The sequence below is a fragment of the Falco rusticolus genome, chromosome 2, assembly GCF_015220075.1.
Source record: "Falco rusticolus isolate bFalRus1 chromosome 2, bFalRus1.pri, whole genome shotgun sequence".
NCBI classification, from domain to species: Eukaryota; Metazoa; Chordata; class Aves; order Falconiformes; family Falconidae; genus Falco; species Falco rusticolus.
This window is the reverse complement of record NC_051188.1, coordinates 44,918,183-44,935,526: the sequence shown is the minus strand read 5'-3', so window position 1 is coordinate 44,935,526 and position 17,344 is coordinate 44,918,183. Positions and strand designations below refer to the sequence as shown.

The 17,344-nt window shown below is 40.4% G+C and overlaps 1 protein-coding gene and 1 long non-coding RNA gene across 4 annotated transcripts in view; one reads left to right on the top strand and one right to left on the bottom strand.

Moving 5' to 3' along the window:
• Positions 1-17,344, top strand: part of TBC1D4 (TBC1 domain family member 4) — a 111,178-nt gene that overhangs the window by 71,888 nt on the left and 21,946 nt on the right. The window contains exons 6-11 of one of the 3 annotated variants that reach the window (XM_037378472.1): positions 1,707-1,798; positions 2,601-2,711; positions 3,349-3,468; positions 6,884-6,958; positions 7,966-8,192; positions 10,019-10,168. In XM_037378472.1, the coding sequence (XP_037234369.1) occupies positions 1,707-1,798; positions 2,601-2,711; positions 3,349-3,468; positions 6,884-6,958; positions 7,966-8,192; positions 10,019-10,168 (775 nt within the window). Of the gene's footprint in view, positions 1-1,706; positions 1,799-2,600; positions 2,712-3,348; positions 3,469-6,883; positions 6,959-6,980; positions 8,193-10,018; positions 10,169-17,344 lie in introns of those variants that run through there. The other 2 variants (XM_037378468.1, XM_037378470.1) reach the window with 2 other exon arrangements.
• On the bottom strand, positions 162-6,947 carry LOC119143834. Its single transcript, XR_005102841.1, has 2 exons — positions 6,869-6,947; positions 162-1,505 (listed from the first exon to the last, which is right to left on the bottom strand). It is a non-coding gene; the product is annotated as an uncharacterized LOC119143834 (long non-coding RNA).

The window sequence follows — 17,344 nt, the reverse complement described above, 5'->3', positions numbered from 1 at the left end:
TTGCACTCTCTGTAATCAAGTGGAGGTGATTGCAGTAATGATCCTGCAACTGAATGCAGTATAGCTTCTGTTATAGATACATACTCTTTCATCATCATACCTCTCTTAAATTTTAAGCAGTGCAGAAAAATCCACCAGTTCACCTTCCATTTGGTTTTTTTTTTTTATTTTTTTTCCCGAAGGTGCAGGCTTTCAAAATGAGTCATAAAAAGACAGTTCTGATCAAAAATGGTCTTGCTTTCTTGTGTTTATTCTTTCCTGTCTGGAATTTTTTTTTCCTTCTTTGTGTTTATTCTCTTACACACTTCAAAACCTAGTTCTGTTATGGGGAAATAAATGATTGAGTTAGGAGATTAATAACCAATAAAGAAAGTTAGGGCAATTACCTGGCTTCAAATAAGAGTAGACAAACCTTTGTAATTTCTCTGGAAGTGAGGTATGCCAGAACACATGCAAAAAAAAATCTTACAAGATATAATCAAAAAAATAAATAATTAGTAACAGGATGCTATTTTTATAGTCACTCCACTATGTCTCCTTGCGAAGTGTTGTACAAAAAAACCCCCAAGTATGTTATAGTAGTCTTTTATCTTCTGCCCTGGTGATGATGGTGCTGGCAATTGCCGGTTCTCCCATTCATGAGGTACGTAGCTCCCTCTGGTGGATGAAAAGCAAAGTATAAAATCTTGGTGGAGCGAAATTCTGCTAGGTTGTGAAGAGTACTTACTGCGTTTAACAACAGATATTCAGAAGTGATAAAACTTAACAGGGAAAGTCCTCTGTAAATGAAAAACTGTAGAGGCTTCTTTATAAGGCAGCGTAAGTATCTTGAACACAGGTACTTGCAAGCCTGGGATGAGTATCCGGTATTAAAATAAAATCTCTTCTAGGACAACAACTTGAGTACCACAATAATAGTTCCATAAACTTTGTTCTTAGTGACTGAAAAGACATACTTTACTGTTCCTTTGTTTTTATCCATCTGCTTTGTTTAGAGTGTAGAAATTTATCATAATCCAACCTAGAGCTTCATGAATTTGGAAAAATCTTTATCTGTTCTGATTTTACAGTTTTCTGTTAATGATATCTACCTTGGATGGAAGACCCATGTATCTTCATTTGATTCAGGGGTTTTGTTTTCCCCCATGATTGCCCTGTATCAAACATCAGGAATTCTTTCCTTTATTCTTACTGTTTTTTTGCTATTCTTGATTTTAAGTCTCTTCAGTTCTCTGGTATGACCGTACCATACCATTTGCTTGTGTAGAAATGCATCTAAGTTTTTCAATTAACAGCACCTGAAAACTTAGGAGGATCCTGTGCGTTGAGTATGTCTCCGGTTATATCCCTGATCTGTTCCTCTTTTCCTCCTCTGCCGTACAGTTGTCAGGCTTCCAGCTGTCAGTGATCTCTTGGTACTAGGACAGAAGACATCAGCGGGGTAGGGAGCACAACCTTTTACACAGGAGCCAGACACTTAGCTGCTGCTAGTTCTGTTTTTACCGCTAAAGAAAGGAGACAAAACCATGTGGTTTAGCAAAACCTGAAGCATTTTGTATCATGTATACTGCAGATATACAGCTGTTATATGTTAAACTTGTTTCAACTCAAATGAAGGCTTAAATCTTCTACTATCATTGTTTTCGAAAGTTTTTTAAGAGATCATTTGAGAGTCTAGAAGCTTTAATGTTCCTTTCTTTTCTCAGGACTCTATCCACCAAGAGCCAAACTTGTAATTCAGAGACATCTGTCGTCACTAACTGATAATGAGCAAGCAGACATTTTTGAACGTGTTCAGGTAATATGTTAGAAGCTCTTCTTCAAATTTGAAAAAGACCATGATAAAATGGACTAGACGTTTTTGGTTTTGATTGTTTGGTTTGTTATGCAGCTGATCTAGAATTTACTAATTTTTCCACTAAACATCATACTGAAATAGCATGCTCCAACCTAACCTCATGTGCGATACACTGCTGTCGGAAAAGTTTTGATTCCCAAGTCTGCAGAGATGCTGTGTGTTCATACCCAGAGGTTTTTTTTTCTGAGCTTAGTTCTTCATCTGTAAACACATTTCCCTACTTAAAATTGTTAGGGGAGTGAGCTGAGAGCAGATGAGACAAGCAGATACTGGGAACGTGTCTGGCCTTTACAGAAGTTGCCTTTTTTGACTTACTCTGAGGCAAGGTTCTGGTGCAAGCAAGTGTACTCAAGTATATGAAGCATACAATAATTTAGGCTCCCAAAGGCTACGCTCATCCCTAGCTCATTCCCTGAAGAAGGGAGTGGCTGTTTGATTTTCCTGTGTTCCTTACTCCATTTATAAGGCTATAGAATGGCAGACAGCCTCAGAAAACAAAATGTGTGGGCATAAGGCTCCCTCCCCTCCACAGCCTGTAACATTTTTCCATGTGGAAAGTCTTGGTCTGTTCTACTCAGGAGTACGGAGGCACACAAAGAGTAGTCAATTTGGCATACTAATAGTATGCTGTAGCATCTGGCATATTGGTATATTAATTTCAAAGAATACATACGTATGTAAGGGAAAATAAGCAAATCATGACTTGAAAGAACTTTTTTCTCTTCTTCGCTGTTACTGACAGAAAATGAAGCCTGACAGTGACCAGGAAGAAAATGAACTTGTGATCTTGCATCTGCGCCAGCTCTGTGAAACTAAGCAGAAAATGCATGTTCACATTGGTGAAGCACCATCGGTAAAGCTTATTTTTGTGTTATTCCTCTCCTTCCTCTCACCCTATTATAATGCAACCTGCAATTTTATCAGGGCCACTGCTAGAGTTCATTAGGGATAGCTGAAGCTGGGTATTGTAATTGAGAGGACTGTGAAAGACAATTAATTTGATTTATAGTGGCATGCTTGTGTTTTGTTAAGTTTGGGGGGCACAAAAGGAGGGAAGAAAGACAAGCAATTATTTTTAGGTCTAGATTTCCTTACTGTGTGAGGATACCTCTTCTGTCCTTTTTTGTTCTCCCTGATCCCCACTCCCAAACAGTTATTTCTAGGGAGAACAGGGATGAAGAGGGCATTAGTTTCAGTTTAAACTACAAACTTATCTAGCAAAGAGAATGGGTGACAGTACTGTTAAATTGATATGCTTTTGCAAGATAGTCTTTAGGGATGGAATGTGCTTTTTAACTGTGGGGTTTTATGCGTTTGTGTTTTAGGGGGTGTGGGGTTTTGTGTTTGTTTTTTTGTTTGTGCTGTTTTTTATAATGAAGGCCAAGGATATGTTGTTTATTATATAACTTGGTTCAGCTCTGGTCTTTGGAGGTCTGCGATTACAAAAAAGAATTGCCAAAGCTGAATTGTGCCCTTGCTTATTTCAACAGACTGTTTCTAACAGTGCAATTCCAGAAGGCACCACGAGCGGTGGCAGGTTTAAACTTGACATTTTGAAAAACAAGGCCAAGAAATCCTTGACTAGCTCACTGGAAAATATCTTCTCAAGGGTAAGATTAACAACTCATTGTCAGCAGCTCTCTCAGATAACCTTGACAGTAAAGACCTAGCAGATTATTTTTTTTGTTTTGTTTTTGTTTTTGGCCTCAGTCTGATAAATACTTAATGAGGCAATATTGTGAAATCTGAGGGTTACAGCTGGGTTGATAGTGACTTAGCTGTGCTAGAAAGTTTATGTAAGCCCACACATACAGAGGAAAAAGGGCAACTTTCTGAATAGGTTCGTTGTAGGTGGCAAGAGATTTAGCTGAGCATTATCGGATGCGTTGCTTCAGAATAAAAAACATCAATCAGGATGGTTACATGATCCCATAAAGACACATTTTATCTTATTTTTTGAAAGTGTGAATAAATGTGCCTGCATAAATGGGAAATCTTTCTGTTCTGTGAAATAATGCCTTACTGCTCGTGGCTAAAATTGCTCTTATTGATCACTAAGAATCTTTAGAAAGTAGTAACAAAGTTGTCCTTTTGCAGGGGAAAAAAACCCAAACCAGTAGACTTAAAAAGTGAGTTGTTGCTAGCCAGGTATGTTGTGGAATTGCAGAGAATTACCGGAACTTTTTTATATTAAAGTGGAGAATAGGTGTATAGAGGAGTAACTGAAGAAGGCTGGGTGCCTGGGATCCAGTATGTTGTTCCAGAGGAGGTGTGATGGGCTGTGAATACTGGATGGTGAGGCTTAAATATAATTTGGAGCAGTGAAATTAAGTTCCTTCTGCTAGTAATTTTAAAAGTACCATGCTGGATCAAGGTCTAAGTTGCACTTGGCCTGCAGCTTATATGGACATGCCATAAAGTAACCTACAAATGTAGGATGCCACAGGTGTTCCCTGTAAAGGAGGCAAAATATTATTTGCCAGGGAGAATGCTTAGAGCTTTCAGTTAGGTGTGAATTTGATCTAGGACTGAAGCTAGAATTAGAACTCTCCTGGTCAAATCTGACCTCTGTTGTGCAGCAAGTTTTACACACTAGGGACTTGGTCTGAAGCAGGGGTGGGGGATGGAGAGAGGAGGAGGGAGGGTGGAGAGCAACGATGGTCAAAAGATACAGATAATTTCAGCAGTCTGGAATATCATCACATGGTGACAGCTACAGTCATGCCTGTGCTGAGTCTGATTTGTTTTCCACATCTAAAGGGGCATGTGACTGGAAAGTGATCTAGCTCTGACCAGTGGGTTATTAACCCTGTGGTGGCTGTGGAACAGGCATTCATCACTGGGAACAACCCAGTAAAGCAGCCCTGACATATACAGACATACTAGTACTCCACTCATGTCAAGGAAGAATCACTTAGATGGCTTCAGTTGAGTATCTGAAGGGAAATTGCTTATATATTGTTGGTTTTGATATAGTATGTTTCTTCTCACCAGGGCCACTGTAGCATACTGCATGTTATAGCATAAGGATCTGTACAGTCCATGATTGAGTTCAAGAGAAGTGGACACCTGAGTCTGGATTAGGGGCATTTTAAGTTTGCTCTTTAAGAAGTGGATTTGCAGTTGTGAGGAAGGTTGTCTCATCTTTAACTTAAAGCTGCAATAGATCAGGAGCAGCAGTAGAGTATCGTGATACACATAGGGGTTCACCCTTGCAGACCCATTTAAAGGTTACACAATGCAAGACCGAGAAAAATACTTTATAGTGCAGCTCAACCACTAATTATTTGATTAAAGCAGGTATATACAATGAGTATCTCTGTGCATGTATACTGTGTTATGTGCATAAACATGTTAGACAGTGATAGTTCCGATAGTTCTCATTCTTCATCAAGCTATTACAACAAGCCCAATGGATCATGGCTAATTTCTAAAGGTATTTAGGCACCAAATACCTATTGGTGTGGTGGGTTTTCCCCTCCTTAAATCAGCTGCAAATCACATGGTATTGATGTAATGGGATGCAATTATGCATGACTTATCTTCATTTTAAAGTACATTTAGTAACAAAGAGACCAAGAACTTTCAGTTTTGTTTGGTTTTTGTTTGTTTGTTTAAGTCGGCATTTGGCATCTTTTTGTAGATGAAAACATTTCAGTAAAAAGTAAAAGTCAGAATATGTGGGGGAGAGATGCAGCCTCAATCTTAGCAAAACTAGAAATAAGTATGTAGTAACCAGATATATAGGAACACTTTAAGTGGATGGCGTCTTAACTAGGTAAATAGCATCAAGTGACATTTGAAGCTACTTGAAGGAGTAGCTGCTCACTGCTCACCATAGGGAAACATGCTGGGTTCTGTGCTCTGGCTTCACATAGGCCCAGAGGAATGTCACTTTTTTACTTGTTTGTTTTGCTGGACTGATCTTATTTTTGTCAGGTTTGAACTGAAAACAGGCAGTGGCTTCCTAATGAGGTACCTTAGAAAAATAAATATAACCTCTGTTTGACCTCATGAACAGATTTCTTCCAGCCCATGCTGCACTAACATTTTCTGTTGCTTTTTTCTGAACGAGAAAGCCCTTCTTACAGTGCCAAAAATGTGTGTTTTTAAAGCTAGTGAGAAACTTCCAAGTTATCCTTTGCTCTTGTTTTATTGTGAAGGGTCAGTGAAGAGAGAGGGCAGTGTATTCATTGGTAATGAGCTTAAATGGGATAAAGTACTTAAAAGGCACTCTAAGTCTTGAAAATAAACCTTGCCAGGAAAAAGTAGGCTAAATAAATACTGCTGATAGTTTTCCCAAAACCTAGACTATTTTTCCCAGATAAAGTTACTGAAAGCAACTTGCTTCAGCAGATGGAAGTGTCCCAACAGCGTCCATCACCAACATTTAATGGGAGTTAAAGTTAGGAGTGGAAGGTAGTCAAAAGTATTGTGGCTCTATTGCCTCTTCCTGTGAAACCACGTGTTAACAAGTTCAGAAAAGATCTGCTAACGCTAGTTTTTAGCAAATTTGCCTTGGGTTTATCTGCAGTATAACTGGAAAGTCTTGTTTGTATCTGGTACTATTTGGTTGGATTTGCAGCCAGAGGACATTTAGTGCTTTCACTACTTCTGCCCGGTTGTACTTAATTTGTCTGAAATATATAGATATGGAGTAAACTCTGCTGAGATTGTAGTATGTCAAATGCATCTGTTAGCTGCAGTGCATGCACAGTACTGAAGTCTGGAGCTTTTTGAAGTCGGCTGTTTTACCTCAAATAGATCAGGAAATACTCAGTTGCTTCGGACAATAGAGCTACAAGTTTAAAGCTCTTGGGAGAAAGGGTAGAAGATACAGTTTTGCCAGCTGAAGATGCCACTGCTTGTAAAATCCAGTGCTTACCCTGTGATCTGTCATCTTATGTCAAATGTGTCACGTGCCTGAACTGTCCTTTGTTCACCTGCATGGCTGTTGCCATCTTGGCTTAACCTTCAGAAAGAGGAAAAAGACCAGGTTAAATTACCTACCTTTTTTTCTTGCAGGGAGCCAACAGGATGCGAGGCCGCCTGGGAAGCGTGGACAGCTTTGAGCGCTGCAACAGCCTTGCTTCTGACAAAGTACGTAAAGAGCTTAGTTAAAATTGGCACGTTTTTATACACGAGCGTTAATGAAGCATAGATACGGCAGTCTGCTTTGATTTAAGGGAAGCAGGACAAAGCACATCAATTTCCAAAACTCAAGTAAGAGTTTCCACTGGGAGGTGGATGGTGTGAGAACGCTGACATGTATGTTGACTTGAAGCTTCAGCTTAATCTGCTGTTTGACTGCCAGTCCTGTTTTTCTACACTTCCCTCGCCTCTACAAAAAGCAGGGAGTTTCTTGTCAGCTTCTGCCTTGTTTCACTGAAGTAATTAAAAAAAACTCGTTATCTCAACAAAAGGAAATGCTCTGAAGGTGAAGAATCCCTTCTGTAAGTAACAGTTGCTTTAGGGAAGTAAGAATTTTTGACCTAAAACCAGCTGTTGGGGATGCTGTATGGGGGCGAGCGGGCGGAACTCTGTTCACTTTCTTTTTGTTTCCTGTTTTTAATGTTTTACCTCACGTGAGGATTGGTTGGTGGTTTTCCCAAGAGGTGAAGATTCTATTATGGTTTTCCTGCTACAGTTGCTCACAAACTGGCTGTGCAATAACAGCCTGTCTTCCAGGATATCTTTCTGACAGTACAGGAAGTATGCTCACGATATGTCGAGGAAACTAGCTGAAAGCAGTTTCCCTAGTCTCTTCAACTCCTGTATTTTCCTGAAAGAGCCAGAAGTCCGGTAGCTGGAATGCTGATCCCTGGGAGAGGATGCCCAGAGTAATTAGTACGTTGTTTGTGCTGCATATACATTTATATTCCTCCCTCCTCTTTTTTTTTTTTTTTTTTTTAAAAGAAGGATGCTACTGGCTTTGAATACGTTATCAAAGGATGTCTGGTTTTGGTGATAATTAGCATACAATAGGCCACGACCAAGAAGGGGGAGAGGCTTTGGTGCCCTGATGCGGCGCGCAGCCGGTGGGGCTAGGCGAGAGCTCTGGCAGGGCGCTGAGCCGCGGGCCTCACACCACCAGCACTTCCTTTCAGGACGCTTCGCCGGGTGATTCCCCACCAGCTACTCCTCCGGCGTCCCCCGTGTCCTCGGCCTGGCAGCCGTTTCCAGAGGAAGGCTCGGACTCCCCCCAGTTCAGGAGGCGCGCGCACACCTTCAGCCACCCCCCCTCCAGCGCCCGGCGGAGGATAACCTTCCAGAACGGGAGGTCCCAGAGCGCCCGGTCCCCGCTGCTGCGGCAGAGCTGCGTCGAGGCGACAAGGTGAGTCGGGGCACGCCGCGCCGTGCGCCTGCTCCCCCATGCCGCTTCAGTACGCGAGCCTCACCCACGTGCCTTCTTACGGGAGCTGTTCCTGCACTGCTCTGGGTTTTATTTATTTTTCTTTTCATCCGTCTTCTCTGCCACAGAGAGTTTGGTGCTTTGCAGTAACTCATTAATCCCAACATTAATGGTTCAAGGGAAGCATCAATCCAGTGAATTGATCATCCGGTGGGATGCCGGCACCTAACTATTTATTTGTCACCTCCGAGCTGAGCCTTTTTGGCAGTGTTGGAAGTCAGGCCCTTTGGAGAAGAGGTCTTCACTGCTTTTAGATGTGGAGATGGTAGCCTGATGGTTTCATGCCAGGATGAAAAAGGCACTGACAGTTTCACGTGTCCATCACTGTGTTAGCCAGAGCTCCCAGGGAGTGTGTTGAGAATTGGAGGTGGTGAGGAGCCTCACAAAAGGGCTTACGGATTACACACGTCCGCTGAACTGTCAGGCATGCCAGTTCCTTGTTTGCCTTTCTCCAGAGCTTCCCTCTGTAACTTCTTTCCTCTTCCTTTTTGGAGTCTCTCCAGCTACCAAGTGGAGGAGCGTTCCCTCAGGGGTTCCCTCGCTCAGCCAGAAGGGGTCCCCGCAGCTCCTTGTGGGCCTCTGGCTCTGCTTTCTGTTTCTGCCTCCATCCTGGCTGCCTGCAGTAAGTGACCATGCAAATGCCAGTACCTTTACAAGATTCAGGCCCAAATGAGCTGATTTTTTTTATTTTCTGTTAGAGGAGCCCTTTCTCCAAACCGCTTGTCTGTTTCAGTACTTCGCTGCAATTCTGCTTTTTGTGGGCTCTTTCTAAAAATGGTTAGAAACCATAATTTCTCTCCCCTTTCATGTCTAGATCAGTGTGAATGCTGCACCAGCTTGCAGAGAAAGGCAAAAAAGTTTATTCTGTTTAAGAGAGCGGAGGGGGTTGAAGGGTAAGAAACTAGCCTTGAAGTAGCTTTGTTACATTGTGTTTCTGAAAAGATAAATACTGTGGTTTTTACTGAAATAAACTTTGGTTATTTTTTTTTCCCCACTGACCATGTTGTACACAAACAGGAAACCCTGGCAGTTCAAACTGAAGGACTTGCTGACTTCACTTCTTTGTATTAACTTTTTAAGAAGTCGCTGATTAAGCGGCATCATCAGCAGATTTTCAGTCAAAACAGTTTGTAGCAACTTGGTTTTAGGCTGGGATTTTTCCTTCTCTCCTTTCCTATTGAGGATTCATCAAAAGTGTTAAGTAAAAGAAACTTAATTTATTTTTATGCTCCCCCCCAACGCTTGTTACTATTACTAAATAATGTTTTACTGTATAGTAGTTAAACATACAAACTAAACACTTCACAAAAAAATATCCAAAAATATTGCATTTAAATAATATCTAATGTGTTCTAGCAATACATGTTATTTACAAAAGCAAGAGGAAACTGAATGGAAGAAACAAAGTGTTTCATGTTATTGGAAACAGGTTTCTAAGGATATTTTCTGTACATTTCAGAGACTCTTTTTCTGAGTTTACTTTGAGAATAAACACGGCTAAAGAAATAAGGTGGTCTGCCTTTTCCTGCAATGTCATTGAAATGTTTCCTGAAAGAAATCAGCTGTAACAGCAAAATCAATATCAGGGAAACTGCCCAGCAGTGTATTTGGTACATTTTATCTTCTGGGAAACAAAGTTCCTATAAGCCAAGATGAGGTTCTTGGCCAGTATCTTTAATCTGAATGTTTTTTTGTTGTGTCCGAATACATGCTGACCCATCTGCTATGTTCTCTTGTTGCCTGCACAGCCCTGTTGTTGGGGTTTGGCACACTCTCAATGAAAATGAATCTGCGTCACCTGGTCTCCCTTCCTCTGTCTCTGCCCCTTCCTTCCTGAAAACCTTATACCAGGGCTCAGGAAGGTTGCTCCAGCCCTCGGAAAGCCAGTTCTCCAAGAGGTGAGAGTGTTGTATCCTTCCTAGTTCTTCAGTGCCACCAGCTTAAGATCAGGATTCCAAGTGCAGTGCAGCACATGGGATCTCTCCCACTCTGCCTTGTGATCCTGCATTTCTAACAGACTTCCTAAGTACTTGATGCAAATGGGCGAATAGGCTTTTGGCCAAAAAAGCCTGTTAAAAATAGAGGCTTGTCTGCTAACATCTTGTAGCTTTGACCTGTTTCTGTTGCAGTGTTGCAAATCTGCTGCATTGGTTTGTTGCTTGAAATGCAGTGTTTTTTAGGAGTGTCACGCCAATTTAATGCTTTCTCTGCTGAATGCAAACCAGCATGTGTTGCTGTGATCATTGGTATGTGAAAATAAGAAAAAAGCAGTGTGACGAGTGCGCAGTACTAATGTGGGATGCCTGTGCATGAGGAAGGGGAAATGCCAAAATCAGCTGGGTGATACTAGCTGTGATGTGAGATGTTTAGAGAGAATCAGCAAATATATTCCAATCGAAGAGGAGTGGGGAAGAAGCGAAGTGCAAGAAGGGCTTTCTGACATCAGTGTGAAAGACAGTGTCTGAGTGGAAGTCACACTACTTTTTACTGTAAGAGGAGGCTCTCCTTCAGGACAGTGCTTGAGGAAGCTGCATATGGGTTGTTTTTCTGAAGTAGGCCTGTAGTGAATAAGGTGGAGCCGTAGTTTTGAACTTCTTGATCTTTTTTTTGCCAGTCGCTGGCCTTTCTATTCCTCTTCTGTCAATGACCACTCCTTTTTCCTTCATCAGTCTGTCCTTGTTCACTGAACTACTTGTGTTTCTGGTACTCTTCATCTCTGAGTGTAGCTCTCCCCTAATCATTCACAATAGAAGACTGTGGAATTCTAGAAGGTGCTTTTGTGACTGTTTCTCCCTGGAAAAATAACAGTAGCTTACATTCTTACTGAAAACAAGTGTTGAGATCTGGATTCTGGGTGTGTTAGACTCTAATATCTGGGATTTCTGTTGTATGAGATGGATGTAAAAGTTTTTAGGGGTGCTTAAAGATATTTTTTTCATCTTGTGGAGCACAATTTCATTAAACACTGATTAGTTTGTCATCTTCATTTTTAGGGTTGAATGTAAGAAATCATGTAAATATACAAACTAATGCAAAAGGCAGTTGACCTGAAGGTGATTCTAAGGTACAGTTTGGGTTAGTTAATCTCTAATAATACATGTGTTAGAACAAATACAAAGTATGTATCATCTCCTTAAGCACAATTTATTGTACGTTGATTTCACTTACATTTGAAAGAGTAACATCAGAAAGAGACAGTCTGTTATTGGTGTACAGCATGCAGCCAAAAACTGTAATGTAGACATAATTACAAAACACCTAGTGGGAAAATTCTACAGTTTAGGTCCTTCCAGCAGAATAATCTTGTATATAGGTGGAATAAGGTGATAGATCCTTACAGGAAGGTGACTGTATAGCCTTCATGGCAGGATGCCTGCTGGCCCTGCCCCTCACCACCCTCCACTCCCCTGCAATCCCACAGCTTTTGAGAAGTAAACGGTAAATTGTCCAAATTCACTTTCTAATACAGGGATAATGTAAATTAATCATTAATTTTCAGAGGTGTTTCCAAAACCAGTCTTCAAAATATTTCACAGTTTTGAAGACAGAGTCACTTTAAGATGACCCCACCTTTTTACCCCAGCTCAAATGAATAAGGAATAAGCAATAAGCAGTGTAAGTTTCTGAAATTTGAGAGGAGAGATTGCCATCTTGTCCAGTGTAGAAACAGGCTTTTAATATCGCCTGTTCTAATCCTTGTGTCCAGTAATAGTTACTGTATGAGTGCATGGGATGCTTAGATTTTCCATTCCCTACTATGCTGTGGTAGCACTGGGCTAAGTAGCAGGTGAATTATGAAAGCTGAATTTAAAGAAACCAATGAGCACACACTAGGGTGTGCAGAGAAATGGACAAAAAACTCCAACCAACCCCAAAACCTGTCTCTTACAGACTACCTCTTATTTGGGTTCCAGTCCAACTTTGCTTCTGTGTTCCCATCAGTTAGCAGGCTTGGTCCAAGCTGAGCTCCTGCCCAGGTCAGTTTGTACAAACAGCTGGATCCCATTAAACCTAGCTTTCTGGGTTTGGGGAATGTAGGTATTGAGTATTGTACTAAAACTGTACTATAATGCCAGCAAATTCCAAGCTGAAATTTCTGAGGCTATAACTCTTTCTGGAATTGGTTTTGTATGCTGGTCAAGATACTGTGTTTCATTATAATGAAGTTTTGAACTGCAAGGTGGGTTGATCTTCAAATTCGGAGTAATTCCCAAAAGACCACCCTGTTTCTACTTAGCTTTTATAGTATACAGGTTTCTGACACCATTTAATCTTGAATTTGTGTGAAAACTCCTATGAAAATGGGATCTCATTAGCTATAGGTCTCGCTGGGAGCAACTGGGCCTGAACTGTAATGGTAAGGAAATGGCAGTAGCAAGGGTGAAGTGTTGACATCTGGTTGGGTTCATGAGGTGATTAAAACAGATATAGTCAGAAAGAAGTGCCAGATGGATAATGCTGATGATGAGAGTGACTCGGGTAATCCAGCTGTCAATTGAGCTGGCTAATAGAGAATGAAATATATTGTCCAGCTGACAGTGGCTGAAACTCTTTAAACTTTCCCTGATTTAGCTTGCAAATGTGCGTTGTGCCATGAGGTTTACAAATGAGAGGAAGTTCAAATTTTTTACAGTAGGGTTTTTCTTACGGGTTGTTTTGTTTTGTTTCTTTGGGGTTTTTTTCCTTTGGGAATTTTTCACAGGGAGGACCATCATCTGTCCCAGTAGGCTCAATATGAGGTGTTCTTAGCATGCTCATGTGAGTGAACGTTAGGTTAACGTGGTAGCCCTTTACGATCTGAAGACTACAAGCTGTTTAACTGTTAGGAACCCTAATTAAAACTTCAGTGCAATTTCCTCTCTAAGAATAAACGTGGTTACTAGAAGTGTATCCTGGCCACATTGCACTGGAGAAAAATTCTTTATAGTCTGACTTCTCATATCATGTAACTTTGAGACAACACATGATGCAGCAGGTAGCTTTTCTTGTGGTCTGGTGAACTTCAATGTGCAGGAGCAGCGCCCGTTTCATTTGGAATTCATTTTAGAAAGATATTTGATTTATAGCAGTCAGATGGGCCTATGCAAATAACACTAAGCCAGGATCAGCTGGAGACCTGGGAGTTAAAAAGCAATTCTGCTTATTATCTGTGTTGTATATGTTTTGAATGATGTATACAAGATGATCCTGATCCATATTTACGTCTCATTTGGCATACGGTCACAAACTCAGAAACTGATTCTAGGGTGTTGGAGATACAGGGTACAGTGGCTCTCGCCTGATTGTAGACGGCTTCATTCTCATCTAGTCAGTGGAGAGGTGTTGGTGTTTCTGCAGCACAGTTGCTCTCATCCTGATGTGATTGTCTTTAATATTCTGACATTTACAGAACTGATCCTGCCTGTTCATCTGTGGTCCTTCCTGAACACTAATACAGCCAGTTGTGCCTGTCACTGGGAACATCTTCATTTAGAAAGCATGAATCATGCCCTAGAAGTATCTTGACCTCCAATAAAAAGGAAGCCTCAGTTGACTTGCTAGGATTTAAATGGCTGTGTTAGAGATACCTAAAGCCAGGAGAAAAAATAAAAATAAGAATTATTCTCCAGATAAGTTCACTGTGGTGAAAGACACATCTTTTTTTCCCAAATGTTTTTGGGGAGGCTGAGCTTTTTGAGTCAGATTCTAATGATCACTACTATGATGCTTTCTGTGGAAGAGAGAAAACACTGATCTATTTTCTGCTTTAAGGAATGAACAGTATAGTAAAGTTGGATAACAAAACGATATTGGCATGTGCCTTCAGAATGTTGTTACTGCATGGTCAATTCATTTGTCTAGAGAGAAGTCTAGGGTGGAAGTGGTTGCATAATCTCGACTTTTGACAAGTATGTTGTGTAGCATTTAATATTGAACACAAGCACACATAAGGATTAAAAAAAATATCCTGCCAACAAGGAGGTGAACAAAGAGGATTTGAGAGCATCATCTGTTTTTAAACTTTCATTTCTGTAACTTCTGGAATTTCTGGCTTTTATTCAAAGCTACTCCTGAAAATTAGACTATTAGAAGGATCTGGGTTGTTGTTGTTTTTTAATACAAAAATAAAAGCAGCGCTTTTAAAAATGGAACAACCTTCAGCATAGGTTTCACTAGCCCACACCGTCTCCCTTCATTGCATTGTTATGCAGGGATAATTGAAGCTGATTTATTGCCACTTGAATTTGAACAGATTGCTTTTTTAAAACAGCTTCATTTCTCATGAAAAAAAGTTAAGTACTTAATGTGCTTTAAACAAAATAGCAGAATGGAGTTATTTAGAATAAAAATATATGACAGTTGTGACAATAAATAGAGAGGTGTAAACTGATTGGAACTAGTTTTTCTTCTTCCCAGAGGGGAGGTATACTTCATGTATTTGGCTTACATATAGGCTTCTGCTAGCTTAAGTCCTGGGAATTGAAATGTTAGTTGTCTTTCTGTACTTGATCTGGGAGATTTTGTATCACCTCAGCCTCAAAATTGCAGAGGAGACTGAGTTGACTTAGCTGCTAGTTAAAGCAATCAAGAGAAGAAGTTGAAATGAAAGTGAACTGGGGAAAAATACAAACCTTGGCGTGAGCAACAACAGTATTTATTCTCAAGTCAGTTGGCTTGTATGGACTCAAGTACAAAACAGTTTAGGTAAGTATTGGATAAAGAGTTCAACAAGAATTGGGGTAGCTTTGTGATTTTTTTCAGTCATCAGTCTTTAGGAGCATTGTGAAGAACAGTTTTGGGAAGAGATTTAGGAAACTGAAACCAAGCAATAAAGATGCTTGTAATCTGAACAAGTTTTGGGGGTTTCTTCTCCCCCTGACCAACTAGCTGTGTCATCTTCATACTGGGCATTGTCTGATAGAATAGTGAATGGGGTGGTGCTTTGGTCAAACTGAGTTGCAGGTACTGACATAAAAAGCTTAGATGATTGTACTCTTTACTCTTGAGTACTTAGGTTGTCACTTGTAACAGTGTAACAATGAAAGTACAGACTGAGATATTGGAGGCATTATATTGAATTTATAGCTTTTCTTGTTTTAGTGCGTACAAACTGATGAATGCATTTTCGTTTCTGTGTTGGGTAAGGAGCATAGGCTAAGTAGCCTTACGGAGAACCATTATTCTTCAAATTGAACTGTGATGCATTTGTCTCAATTATAGAGTATTACATTGTTACTGTTTTCAGGAGCTGCATAGGAGGTGTGTTAAGTGAAAAAAATTATTAAAAAATCAGAAATACTCCATTTTGTGGAATTTCGCTATTGAACTATGTGACTTTGGCCTTTCATATGTCTGTTTTACCAAGCTAAAATACTGCGATGTGGAAGTTGTACCGTAATGTAGTTGTCATTTTCTTAAAATGAATGAGTAAGAGTGAAGTGTGGGGGTTTTTTTTTAATCCATTCTTGCAATCATGTCCTACTTTGCAGTTGAGTTTTTTAGTGTCTCTTCTGTAATTTGTTAAGATTTTATGTGCTGCCATCTCTTAATTTGCAGTGCATTGACTCAGGTGCATTTTGTCTCGCTTAGTCGTTGGTAGGTGGCAGCAGGACAGGAACTTGTAGAGAGTAGTTGTCTGTTTTTTCTTCTTGGTGGCTATGTTACTGTATAACCCAAGAAATACTCATCCTCTGCTTTTCCCCAGTGTCTAGGCTCTACAATCCATAGTTTATAGAACATGCATACATTTCTTGAGTTTGAGGTAGCAACTTCTTTTGGAAGTGGAAAATGTCATCTAAAAACTGGAATTGATGAATGGACTATTTCTGCTAGTTGACCTTGCAACATGTTTCCCATGTAGATGTTTAAGTCTGTGTGTTATCACAACAGGGTTTTTTCTTAAGAATTCTTGAGAATTTATCCTTTCTGTGTTGAGGTTTGGTATCGGTGCCCTGACAGGGAAGTTGTGAAAGTCTTTTTCCCCAGGTTGAGGGGTAGTGAAAACTCTGCTCTGCTTTTCATAGCAGTGACTGAACTCCATTTAAGAAGTTGCTGCTGTTGTTTTGGAGTTGCTTTTGCTTTTAGTCTCTCTGCTCACATTAATAAACCTCTTCATTTTGCAGGGAGCTGATAGCTAATGGTCAGATACGCAGTTTTCTTTACCCCCATGTTCTTTAGAGGATCTGTATGATGTGTTGCTGGGCTGTCTGAGCAGAGCATCTACCTGCCTGGCTGTTAAAATCCACGGCTATTTTAAAACCTGAAGTAATCTTGCAAATATGACCAAGAGCCAAGCCAGCCAGTTAAGTTTAGGTGTGAGAGATTGTAGACTAGGGAGTAAGTATTGTGCAGCTTCTGTTTTGAGGTAGGGAATATGTAACCGAGTTACCTCATCTGTTTTTTGTACCAGCCTTCTGAACCATTTCATCATGGAATGGGAGATGCTATCTTTTTACTCTGACTTCTTCCTGCTTTTACTCTTTAGGGTATTGTTTCATGCCTTTAGATCTGATACTAGGCTGGGACTTGTCTATCTTGAAATGAGGAAACTTCCTTTGCTCACTTTCCAGCCTCACTTTGCTAAATCTCGGTGTTTTCACAGGTGCCCTTGCCTTCATTGAATACGGCAAGGTGCGCACATGAGACTTTCAAAAGTTTTCCTCTAATCGCTCATCATACAGCTCTTTGAAGGAGAGAGTGATTAACATTAGTTGCTTGAAATATCAGGGGGATTTTGGAAGAGAGGGTTTAACAACAGAAATACGGGTCCTGAGAACTGTATGATTTGTACACTTCATGAGGCAGCACGTGTGACTAATCCATCCCAATGTAAACTCTGCAACTGAAATGACATAAACGGCTTTGTTTCATACCCTGAAATAGCCCCTGTCTTATTCTGACTTCCGTGTAAATTTTACTGCTATAAATTGTACACTATTCCTAGGACTGCCTGCACATTTAGGAGCACAGTAGCTGATTTTGTACACAGCAGCAGAAAGGAAGATTTCATTCTCTTGTTACGTAGCTTCTATTTAGTAAGCCCTGGAATTACTCAGGTTTTGTGTTCTAACATGTGATATGTAAGACCTGAAATA